The sequence below is a fragment of the Artemia franciscana genome, chromosome 9 (genome assembly GCF_032884065.1).
Source record: "Artemia franciscana chromosome 9, ASM3288406v1, whole genome shotgun sequence".
Classification (NCBI taxonomy): Eukaryota; Metazoa; Arthropoda; class Branchiopoda; order Anostraca; family Artemiidae; genus Artemia; species Artemia franciscana.
In genome coordinates this window covers 10,421,220-10,433,332 of record NC_088871.1, presented here as the reverse complement: position 1 = coordinate 10,433,332, position 12,113 = coordinate 10,421,220, and the positions used below count along the sequence as shown (strand labels likewise).

Here is a 12,113-nt window from a genome sequence, read left to right as displayed (position 1 = left end):
CCAAGCCATCTCATTCTTTCTCTTATTATAAACCAAGAAAGGCGAAATGAACCTTATTTTTCGTACAATTTACTGTTTGAGATACGGTCAGTAAGTCGGGTACCCGAAACAATCCCTTGGCAATCTCTCTGGAAAACATCTAACAAATCCTTGTCCGTTTTTCGCAGGTATCCTTCTCCGTATAAAAAATATAATAAAGGATGAAACCTTCAGTTAAAACACATAAAAAGAAAACCGTGACACTCTTTCAATAAATAGTTTTACCCACAACTATACATTTTCAGGTTATCGTAGGTATATCCAGTAGCGCAAATTCATGAAAACAAGGGGAAGGGCAAAATGTATTTTCTAACCTAAGGAGAGGGGCAATTTTTTCACTTTTTTCAACGAAAATACCAAACAACGCATTTTCTAAAAATACCAACAGCATATTTTTTAAAATCTGGGGGGACAAACAAAATATAGGAAACATATGCCCCCTCCCTCCCTATTGCCACAACTGAATATACCAAGGTAAAAAAAAGGTATAAAAAATACCTTGCTGGATTCATCAACTGGCCAGAGTTTGACGTTATCTATGAAGGAAATGTGGTTTTTGGGATGCCAATCCATTGTATAGAACACATGATCAAACGGAACGTTTTCAATCATTCTGTTAATGGGTTCCAATACCTCAAACGGAAAAAAAGCACGTAAGGCTAAATATGATAAATGGGTTGGGTCGGTTTCGACACTTCAAATTAAAAAAAAAGACACAATGGGCTTAAACGCTTTACATTATAAATAAATGCACTAATAAATTCCTCAACATACTTTGCCTCTCACAGATACCATCTGTCAGATTAGCCATGGCTCTCAATTTTCTATTCACTTCCACCAAGTAGATTTTAATACGAAAACCACCATAAGGTATATATCTATCTATATATAAAAATAAGTTGTCTGTGGATCTGTGGATCAGGTGACGATCCACAAAAAAGGTAAAAAACTAAAAACTAAAAAAAAAACTGAAAAAACTAAAAAAAGGCAAAAACTACAAAAAAAACTAAAAACTAATAAAAAAAATAAAAAAGCTAAAAAACTAAAAAAACTAAAAAAACTAAAAAACTAAAAAAACTAAAAACTAAAAAAAAACTTAAAAAAAGGAAAAAACTGAAAAATAGAAGAGAAAAAGAAAACTAATAAAATTAAGAATAAAATAAAAAAAAATAAAAAATATATAAAAATAAGCTGTCTGTCTGTCTGTGGATCTGTGGATCAGGTGACGATCCACAAAAAAGGTAAAAAACTAAAAACTAAAAAAAAAACTGAAAAAACTAAAAAAGGCAAAAACTACAAAAAAAACTAAAAACTAATAAAAAAATAAAAAAGCTAAAAAACTAAAAAAACTAAAAAAACTAAAAAACTAAAAAAACTAAAAACTAAAAAAAACTTAAAAAAAGGAAAAAACTGAAAAATAGAAGAGAAAAAGAAAACTAATAAAATTAAGAATAAAATAAAAAAAAATAAAAAAGATAAAAACTAAAAAAAAAGTAAAAAGAAAAAACGAAAAAAACTAAAAAAGCTAAAAAAAAGGTAAAAACCAATAAAAAAACTAAAAAGAAAAAAAGGAAAAAAAAACTAAAAAAACTAAAAACTAAAAAAAAAACTTAAAAAAAAGGAAAAAACTGAAAAATAGAAGAGAAAAAGAAAACTAATAAAATTAAGTATAAAAATAAAAAAAAATAAAAAAGATAAAAACTAAAAAAAAAGTAAAAAGAAAAAAACTAAAAAAGCTAAAAAAAAAGGTAAAAACCAATAAAAAACTAAAAAGAAAAAAAGGAAAAAAACTAAAAAAATTTTCATCTAAAAAACTAAAAAAAACTAAAAAAGGTAAAAACTAAAAGAACTAAAAAAGAAAAAAAACTGAAAAATAAAGGAGAAACAATCTAAATAAATGACGACACTCAAAGAGAAAGCGACCGGGACAAAAGGAATGTTCGATTAGCAATCAACAAAGCACCGGGACACAGGGAGTATAAATGACAACGACCGGGACACAGGGACATAACTACAAAGGGGACGCCGGGGTGCACAGGGGGATATATAAATGAATAAAATTAAGAATAAAATAAAAAAAAATAAAAAAGATAAAAACTAAAAAAAAGTAAAAAGAAAAAACGAAAAAAACTAAAAAAGCTAAAAAAAGGTAAAAACCAATAAAAAACTAAAAAGAAAAAAGGAAAAAAAAATAAAAAAACTAAAAACTAAAAAAAAACTTAAAAAAAAGGAAAAAACTGAAAAATAGAAGAGAAAAAGAAAACTAATAAAATTAAGAATAAAAATAAAAAAAAATAAAAAAGATAAAAACTAAAAAAAAAAGTAAAAAGAAAAAAACTAAAAAAAACTAAAAAAGGTAAAAACTAAAAGAACTAAAAAAGAAAAAAAACTAAAAAAAGGAAAAAAACTGAAAAATAAAGGAGAAACAATCTAAATAAATGACGACACTCAAAGAGAAAGCGACCGGGACAAAAGGAATGTTCGATTAGCAATCAACAAAGCACCGGGACACAGGGAGTATAAATGACGACGACCGGGACACAGGGACATAACTACAAAGGGGACGCCGGGGTGCACAGGGGGATATATATATGACGATGGCGACTCAGGGAATGGTCGATTCACAGTATATATATATATATATATATATATATATATATATATATATATATATATATATATATATATATATATATATATATATATATATATATATATATATATATATATATATATATTTATAAACTGAAAACTAACGCGGACAAGTACTGTAGACAAGCCCGTGACATTTATTTATTAATTAAATACATAAGATAACTGCTGCATAGAATCTCTAATTAAAAAGAGACACCAACTGCTGGTCCAGGGTCGGAAGCTCCGGCTAGTCGTTGGAGAATCTTGGGTTCAACTCCTCCACCAGCAGAATTTTCTTTAGGCAGAATCGGTCTGCAATTAGGGCCTGTGAAGATGAAGATTGCAAGATCTAATTCTTACCATCATTCGTTCATACCCAGGGTCATCAGGATCTGGAACAAACTGCTATTCCCAGTCGAAAAGATGAAATCACTGGAAGCCTTCTCCAATAGCCTAAACATAAACATACCATATGTCAAGACTTTCAACGTAGGATGACTTTAAATGGCAATCGTGCCGCAGTCGATCCGCTCTTCGCCCTGCCATACCATTTTTCTTTTAATAAGGTGTCAGTTATGTGGAAATTTTAATTGATAGGCGTGAGGAATAAAATATCATTAATATTATACTAATTGATAAATATTTTTAATCGTTATAATGATATTTAGAAATACTTTTACAATATGAAGAAATTAATCATACACAGGAATTTGGAATTGCTTTAAACTAATAAATACCTTGCATTATACAATATTTTCTTATTTAAAGTAAAACATAAGCTCAGATGTTCTGCATAATTTACCACCTAAAAGTAGCCTACTCGTTGTCCGCAAAAAAAGGCAGCTAGACAGCTGGGCTTGAACCAGGCTGCCTAAAGAAAGAAGAAGAAAATCCTTGGAATCCTAATCGCTGAAAAGTAATATGGGTTCATTTGAGCAGCCAATGGTTGGCTTTTGTACCAATAAAATTCAATAAAAGCCAATTTGTACCGATAAATATTCTGTAAGTAGGAATTTTTTTTCCAAGAAGCGAAATTTGGTTACGATGGTCCTTCCAATAGCGTAAAGTACTAGCTGGATATTGGAAGTGATATTCGGTGGACTGACTAGCCAGTCTTCAAAATGTATAATTTGTGATACTCGTTGAAATTCTAGAATTAACCATTTGAATATAATTAAAACATCCTAGCATTACGAAACATAGAATTAAGCACAAGACCTTGAGAACCTACTGTAAGATAGATATGGGTTACAGGGCCCAGCCTTAAGAAAGAGCAAAATTGAATTTTTCCAAAAATTGTGAATTTTTCTATTTAAAACCCATTTTTTATCGCTGCAGAAATTTATTAATTTTTTTGAAATTATTCAAATTGTCCGAAATTGTTATTATAGGAATTGTGGAACAGTTTGACTACATTGTTCTTTAGCCACAAAAACCGGGCTCTCTTGTGTTCGTCCTTGAGGGTTAACTATGATACAGATAGAAGTTACGGGGCCCCGTGTTAAACAAGAGCACAATTTAATTTTCCCGAGAATTCTGATGTTTTTTTTCTTAGAGCCCTATAATCTTGAAGATACAAGTGAATTTTACCACTGTTTCTTTTTTCCAATAATTCGAACTATTTGAAACACTTTTGTTTCTTTTTTCCAATAATTCGAACTATTTGAAACACTTTCGTTTTTGTTGTTGGTTTAAATTGTTCTTTAACCCAAGCGCCCTGCTCTCTTGTATCAATCTTTGAGAACCATCCACAAGATAGGGATAAGCTATGGGGCCCTACATTATTACTATTACTACTACTGCTAGCAACTCACCGCAGCACCAAGCCACCTGGGGCCTCCTTCATTAGTAGTGACAGCATAAGGCTTTCCACGACACACATAGAGGGTGCACAAACCCCCTTAAGACGTTAGTAAGCACACCTGGGTCTGAGGTAATAACACACTTGTACACCTACATAATATGGTTTGCATGTCACGTCATTGGGGATGCTTTCGAAGAGACGCAGTTGTCTTTTACGTCATAAGAAAAGTTTACTTTTGCAAGTTAGGTAATAGTATTTGAAAAACCTTCAGGGGGCTTCTTCACCCCAGGATTTCTAAGACTGATACATAAAAGTTTCTTTGATTCTTTAAAAAAAACCTCCAGGTGCTTCTTTACCCAACAGGATTTATAAGATTGTTGCATAATAGTTTCTTTGATTCTTTAAAAACCCTTCAGGGGCTTCTTTACCCATGATTTAAAACATTGCTCCATAATAGTTTCTTTGATTCTGTAAAAAAAAACTTCAGCAGCTTCTTTACCCCAAGGTTTTACAAGATTGCTACACAATAGTTTCTTTGATTCTTGAAAAACATACGAAAGCAAGGTAGTAAAAACCTTTAGGGCCCACTAGTGGGGAACCATCAAGACACTAGACCTCTAGTGAGCAATTCCACTAGGACCCTAACATTGAATTTAACCGGGGCCCTAGCAACCAATTCCAAAGGGGCCCCAAGGACCCAATTCCATGGGGGCCCTAACATCGAATTTAACCGGGTCCCTAACCTAACCACCGGGGCCCTAGCAAACATTTCAACCAATACTCTAGCATCCAATTCTATCGGGGCCCCTAGCAAACAATTCCAACGGAAGCCCTAGCAAGCAATTCCTACGGGGGCCCCTAGCAACTGATTCAAAGGGGGGCCTAAGCATCCCATTCCATCGGAGGTCCCCTAACCTAACCTACAGGAGCCAAAGCATCAAATTTCACTGGGAAGACCCTAGTATCCAATTTCATCAGTGCCCTAACATCCAATTTCATTGGGCCCTAACCACTGAGACCCTAGCAACCATTTCAACTGGAGCCATAGCATCCAATTCAATCGGAGGCCCTTGGCATCCAATTCAAACGCAGGCCACTAAAGAGCAATTCCAAACGGGGTATCAGTTTCACAAGGAGATAAAATCAATGCACAAGTTTCATGAAGAAAAAAAACAACATGCAAAGTTTCACGGACAAAAATCAGCACGCAACAAGTCCCACGAACAAAAATCAGCACGCAAGAAGTTCCTTTAACAAAATAAGATTCACGAGGAGAAAAATCAATGTTTAAGTTTCATGAAGAGAATAATCAACATTCAACAAGGTTCACGAACAAGAATCAGAACACAAGAATTGACATGAACAAAATCAGTTTCACGAGGAGAAAAATCAACGTGCAAGTTTCACGAAGAAAAACCAACAAGCAACAACTATCAAAGACAACAAAAAACAGCCCGCAACAAGTTCCATGAGCAGAGCCAGTTTCACGATGAAAAACTCAATGTACAAATTTCATTAAGAGAAAAATCCACATGTAACAAGTTTCACAAACAAAAATCAGTACGTAACCACTTCCCAAAAAAAATTAGCACGCAACAAGTTCCACGAAGAAATTCAGTTTCACGAGGAGAATGTACAAGTTTTACAAAGAGAAACATCAACATGCAAGTAGCTCGAAGAACAAAAATCAGCAAGCAAAAGTTCCACGAATAAAAACCAGAACACAAGTTCGATTATCAAAATCAGTTTCTCGAGGAAAAAAATAAATGTACGAGTTCCACGAATAGAAAAATCCACATGCAACAAGTTTTTATTAACAAAAATCAGCAGGCAGAAATATCCACGAACAAAATAAGAAGGCAAAAATTTCCACGTTCAAAATCAGTATCACGAGGAGAAAATCGATTTACAAGTTTCACGAAGAGAAAAAAAATCGACTCACAACAAGTTTCATGACCAAAAGTCAGCACGCAAAAAGTTCCACGAATAAAAATCAGCACGCGATAAGTTCCACGAACAAAATAAGTTTCACGATGAGGAAAATCAATGTACAAGTTTCACGAAGAGAAAAATCAATGTACAAGTTTCACGAAGAAAAAAATTAACAAGTAAAAAGTTTCACGAACAAAATCATTAAACAACAAGTTCCATGAACAGAAATCAGTACGTAACAAGTTCCATGAACAAAATCAGTTTCACGAGGAGAAAAGTCAAAGTGCAAGTTTCAGAGAAAAATCAACATGCAACAAGTTCCACGAACAAAAAATCAGCATGCAACAAGTTCCATGAACAAAATCAGCACGCAACAAGTTCCATGAACAAAATCAGTTTCATGAAGAGAAAAATCAATGTACAAGTTTCACGAAGAAAAAATCAATATACAACAACTTTCACGAACAAAATTCGGAACGCAACAAGTTCCATACAAAATCAGTTTTACGAGGAGAAAAAAAATCAATGTATAAGTTTAATGAAGAGAATAATCAACATTCAACAAGGTTCACGAACAAGAATCAGCACACAAGAATTTCCATGAACAAAATCAGTTTCAGGAGGAGAAAAAATTAATGTACAAGTTTCACGAAGGAAAATCAACATGCAACAAGTATCACAGACAACAAAAATCAGCCCGGAACAAGCTTAATAAGCAAAACCAGTTTCATGATGAAAAAATCAACGTACAAGTTTCATTAAGAGAAAAGTTAACATGTGACAAGTTTCACAAACAAAACTCAGCACGCAACCAGTTCCATGATCAACAATCAGCATGCAACAAGTTCCATGAAAAAAAATAGTTTCACGAGGAATAATTAATGCACAAGTTTTACGAAGAGAAAAATAAATATGCAACAAGTTTCACAAACAAAAATCAGCAGGCAACAAGTTCCACGAACAAAAATAAGAAGGCAAAAAGTTCCACGAACAAAATCAGTATCACGAGGAGAAACATCAATTTACAAGTTTCACGAAGAGAAAAAATCAACTCGCAACAAATTCCAGGAACAAAAGTCAGCAGGCAAAAAGTTCCACGAATAAAAATCAGCCCCTGACGAGTTTCATAAGCAAAATAAGTTTCACGATGAGAAAAATCGATGTAGAAGTTTCACGAAGAGAAAAATGAATGTACAAGTTTCACGAAGAGAAAAATCAACAAGTAACAAGTTTCACGAACAAAAAACAGCACGTAACAAGTTCCATGAAGAGAAATCAGCACGTAACAAGTTCCATGAACAAAATCAGTTTCACGAGGAGAAAAATCAATGTGCAAATTTCACGAAGATAAAAATCAATAAAATAAGTTTCACGAACAAAAATCAGCACGCAACAAGTTTCACGAACAAATATCAGCACGCAACAAATTCCATGAACGAAATCATTCTTAAATTTAAGGTGGGAGGTGTTAAAAGAATTTTTCAGCGGTGGGGGGAGGGGACTGAAATCTAACATCCAGTCAAAGAAATGAGGCATTTTTTATTAAGACATTTCAAAAATAACTCTTATCATGGTTTGAATTTATCTCTAATAACAACCCTCCCCGTCTGAAATTGCTTGCTATAGTGGGATAGCCGCATATTTTCACGGTGGCGTGAATATGCATAGTTTGGCTAGAAAGAGGTGTTTTCAGTCCGAAAACGCCTGTCAAAACAGACCAAGCCCAGAAGAATTATCCATTAATCAGAATTCCGTGCGAAAGCTGTGTTGTTTAGTAGGCTATAATTTCCTCGGTATAATTTCCACAGTTAGATAAGGGACCTCAGAAGGGAAGCGGGGGGGGGGGGGTACAAAGTAAAAAACTGACTATGATGCTTGAAAAAAACCTAGCAAAAAATCGGATAATTCAGCTTAACTAATCTTCCCCCCTCCTCAATGCTTGGATATAGCCTTGGTTATAACCAAAAATTGGCTCATTTTGACAATTAAATAAAAAAAACTAATTTTTTTAGCTGAAAGTAAGGAGCGACATTAAAACTTAAAACGAACAGAAATTACTCCGTATATGAAATGAGTTGTCCCCTCCGCAATCCCTCGCTCTTTACGCTAAAGCTTTTAATTATTTTAAAAAGTAGAATTGTGGCAAAGAGTCAAACTTTAGCGTAAAGAGCGAGGGATTGCGGAGGGGACAACTCATTTCATATACGGAGTAATTTCTGTTCGTTTTAAGTTTTAATGTCGCTCCTTACTTTCAGCTAAAAAATTAGTTTTTTTTTATTTAATTTCTGAACGTTTTTGTAACAAACTTTCATAACCTTATATTTTTATTATGTATACGAGGGGGTTTGTACCCTCGTTAATACCTCGCTCTTTACACTAAATCGTAAGTTTTGTCCCAATTCTTTAGGAATGACCCCTGAATCAGAAAGGCCGTAGAATAAATAGTTGAAATTACTAAAAATACTTTAGCATAAAGAGCAAGGTATTTATCTCCTCCTAAATACCTCGCTCTTTATGCTATTTTTAGAACCCCTCATATGCGTAATAATCTCTGTTCGTTTTAAGTTTCAATGCTACTTCTTTCTTTCATTTGAAAAAACGTTTTCATGTTTATTTTTCATTGTTTTCTTATAGTAATGCTAGAGAATCCTGCGCCCTTGTCATTGAATTTTTCTTCCCCCGTGACAGATTCCTCCAAGGAAAGATCCTCCAACATAGCCCCCTCTGCTCAGCCCCACCCCCGAACAAAATAAATCCCCCTGAAAACGTCTGTACACTTCCCAATAACCATTACTATATGTAAACACTTGTCAAAGTTTGTAACTTGCAGCCCCTCCCCCAGGGATTGTGGGGGAGTAAGTCATTCCTAAAGACATAGTTATTATGATTTTTGACTATGCTGAACAAAATGGCTATCTCAAAATTTTGATCCGTTGACTTTGGGGAAAAAATGAGCGTGGGAGGGGGCCTAGATGCCCTCCAATTTTTTTGGTCACTTAAAAAGGGCACTAGAACTTTTCATTTCCATTAGAATGAGCCCTCTTGCGAAATTCTAGGACCACTTGGTCGATACGATGACCCCTGGGGAAAAGAAAAAAAACAAAAAAAAACAAACAAATAAACACGCACCCGTGATTTGTCTTCTGGCAAAAAATACAAAATTCCACATTTTTTTAGATAAGAGCTTGAAACTTCTACAGTAGGGTTCTTTGATACGCTGAATCTGATGGTGTCATTTTCGTTAAGATCCTACGACTTTTAGGGGTTCCCCCCCCCCTATTTTCCTAAATAAGGCAAATTTTCTCAGGCTCGTAACTTTTGATGGATAAGACTAAACTTGATGAAACTTATATATTTAAAATCAGCATTATAATGCAATTCTTTTGATGTAGCTATTGATATCAAAATTCAATGTTTTAAAGTTTTGGTTACTATTGAGCCGGGTCGCTCCTTACTACAGTTCGTTACCACGAACTGTTTGATTTCAAGTTTTGTTTATAACCTGATATTATGTCCAACCATTCGGAAGTTGGTTTTGGTTGTTACCTCAAAAAACACATTTATTCTCTTATAATCACATATTTAAAAATGACTTAGAAAGAAAATAGCTTCTTTTAGTATCAACCTATGTTTTTATTAATAATTTTCCTTTGTGACTTCAGCTTGCTCCTTCTCCATATAGTTTTAGTATGTTGACTGAACAAGATTCAAGTTCAACTGATGCTGAATACTGACAACAGTAAAACAGTAAAAATACTGAAGTTGGTGAATACTGACAAGATAGAGCAAAATCTGTCTGCTTTCTGAGCATTCTCATATCATTGCAAATGATAGTCTGATGAAAAAGGATGTTATCCTAGCCTACTATGCGAGTAAGCAAAGTGGGTATTTTCTCATACTGTTTAATTGAGTAATTAAACTGGGAACAGCGGAATTTTTTCACGAAAAAAAAATAGATTACTCAGAAAATGTATAAGTTATTCATTATTCAAAAGCGTATCATAAATTCTAAAACGTAACAAAAATGTACCCTTTGTAGGACCGTAACGTAAAACGTAAAGTTTTACTCGAAACGTGCCAAAAATGATAAGACCGTAACGTAGGTGGCAACCCTGCGTCCACGCTAAAAACTGAATTGACTGTTATTTGTTAGGCCGGCGGCTTGTTTTGTGTATCCGATTGTATTTGTAAATGCTTCTTGTGTTGCATAGGCGATAACAGATTTTGATTTTATTATAGGCGGTAACAGATTTTTATTTCTAGGGGTATGATTTCTGTAATAAAATGTCTAAATAATTTATCCAAGAGGAATTTAATCAAACTTTTCTGGATTGTTAAGAATAATACAGCTCTTGAATATAATTTTAAAGTAATATGCGATACAATTTGCATTCTAACTAAAACGAAATTTATTTCAAAAAAGAAAAAGTTTGATAATAAGATTGGTAATAAGGATAACAGATTATATTTGCCTATTAATTTTACTTGTAAGCAGATTGAAGATATTAATTTACCGGTTATTTTAAATCAGCGGGATGTGCAACAGGCCCTTCCTAGTAATTTGAACTATAATGATAGTCCAGTTTTAGCTTATAAATTTTCAAAAACTATTGGGCAAATTATTTTTAATTATAATTTAATACTTAAAAGATTAGATAGTGATATAAATTGGAAACCGGTTTGTAACTGTAAGCAACTTGGCCCATTTGTAAATCCCACTTACAAACATGTTATAACAGGGGACTTGTCAATAATTAAGCAAGATGATCTTCAAATTATAATGAATAAAGGGGCTAATTTCCGTCTTTCTCATCATATGAAACCATCGAGTGTTTTTGATGGCTTGGAAAATGATTTTGATTTATTTATTGATAAGTGGTGTAAGAAAGAGAATAAAAATAAAGAGAGTTTTCAAAGTTGGAAGAATTTAATTATTAGTAGAATACGAAATAAAATATATGCTAATTTAAAAAATAGTAACACTAGATCATTATTTTATAATGCTAAGATTAAACAAGCAATTGCTAATCTACAGAATGAATTTGTAATTGTGCCGGTGGATAAAGCTAATAATAAGTTTGCCATAATTTGTCAGAAGCTGTATTGTGATATCTTAAAGAGGGAGTTATGCACAACTAATGTTTACGAAAAGGTAAATTTAGAGAATGAGAATTTAATTGAAAAGACTCAAGAAATACTTTTTAATAATTTTAATATTAAAATAAATGACAATGATAAAAAGTTCCCTTTCCTATATGGACTGTAAAATTTCATAAGAATCCCCCTAAACCACGGTTTATTGCTGGAGCAGCTAAATGTCCAACCCGCATCGCTGCTACTGACCTCTCTTTAATTTTAAAGGAAATTATAAATAAACTTAAAACCTATTGTTCTGGTATTTAAAAATTTTCGAATTTTAATCCATATTGGAGTGTTAATAATTCACTGCAGGTGATAGATTCTTTAACAATGGTTTCAGCTAAAAGAATTGAGTCTTTCGATTTTGCGACAATGTATACTAATTTACCACTTAATGCAGTGTTAGATAATTTAAAAACGGTTATCAAGAAATCTTTCCTCTTATCTAGTAAAAGATTCTTAAAAATAGACACTCATAATAAAAAAGCTATATGGACAAATTGCTTTAAGACTACACTTAGCTTGAGATGTTACTCAAGAGTTATTAGAATTTGTTTTATACAAT

At 33.1% G+C, this 12,113-nt stretch overlaps 1 protein-coding gene across 1 annotated transcript in view; it reads right to left on the bottom strand.

Annotated features, from left to right (window-relative positions):
• LOC136030985 (nicotinamidase-like) overlaps positions 1–12,113 on the bottom strand; it is a 94,333-nt gene that overhangs the window by 31,362 nt on the left and 50,858 nt on the right. The window contains exon 5 of the mRNA XM_065710141.1: positions 538–672. Within this exon, the coding sequence (XP_065566213.1) occupies positions 538–672 (135 nt within the window). The remainder of the gene's footprint in view (positions 1–537; positions 673–12,113) is intronic.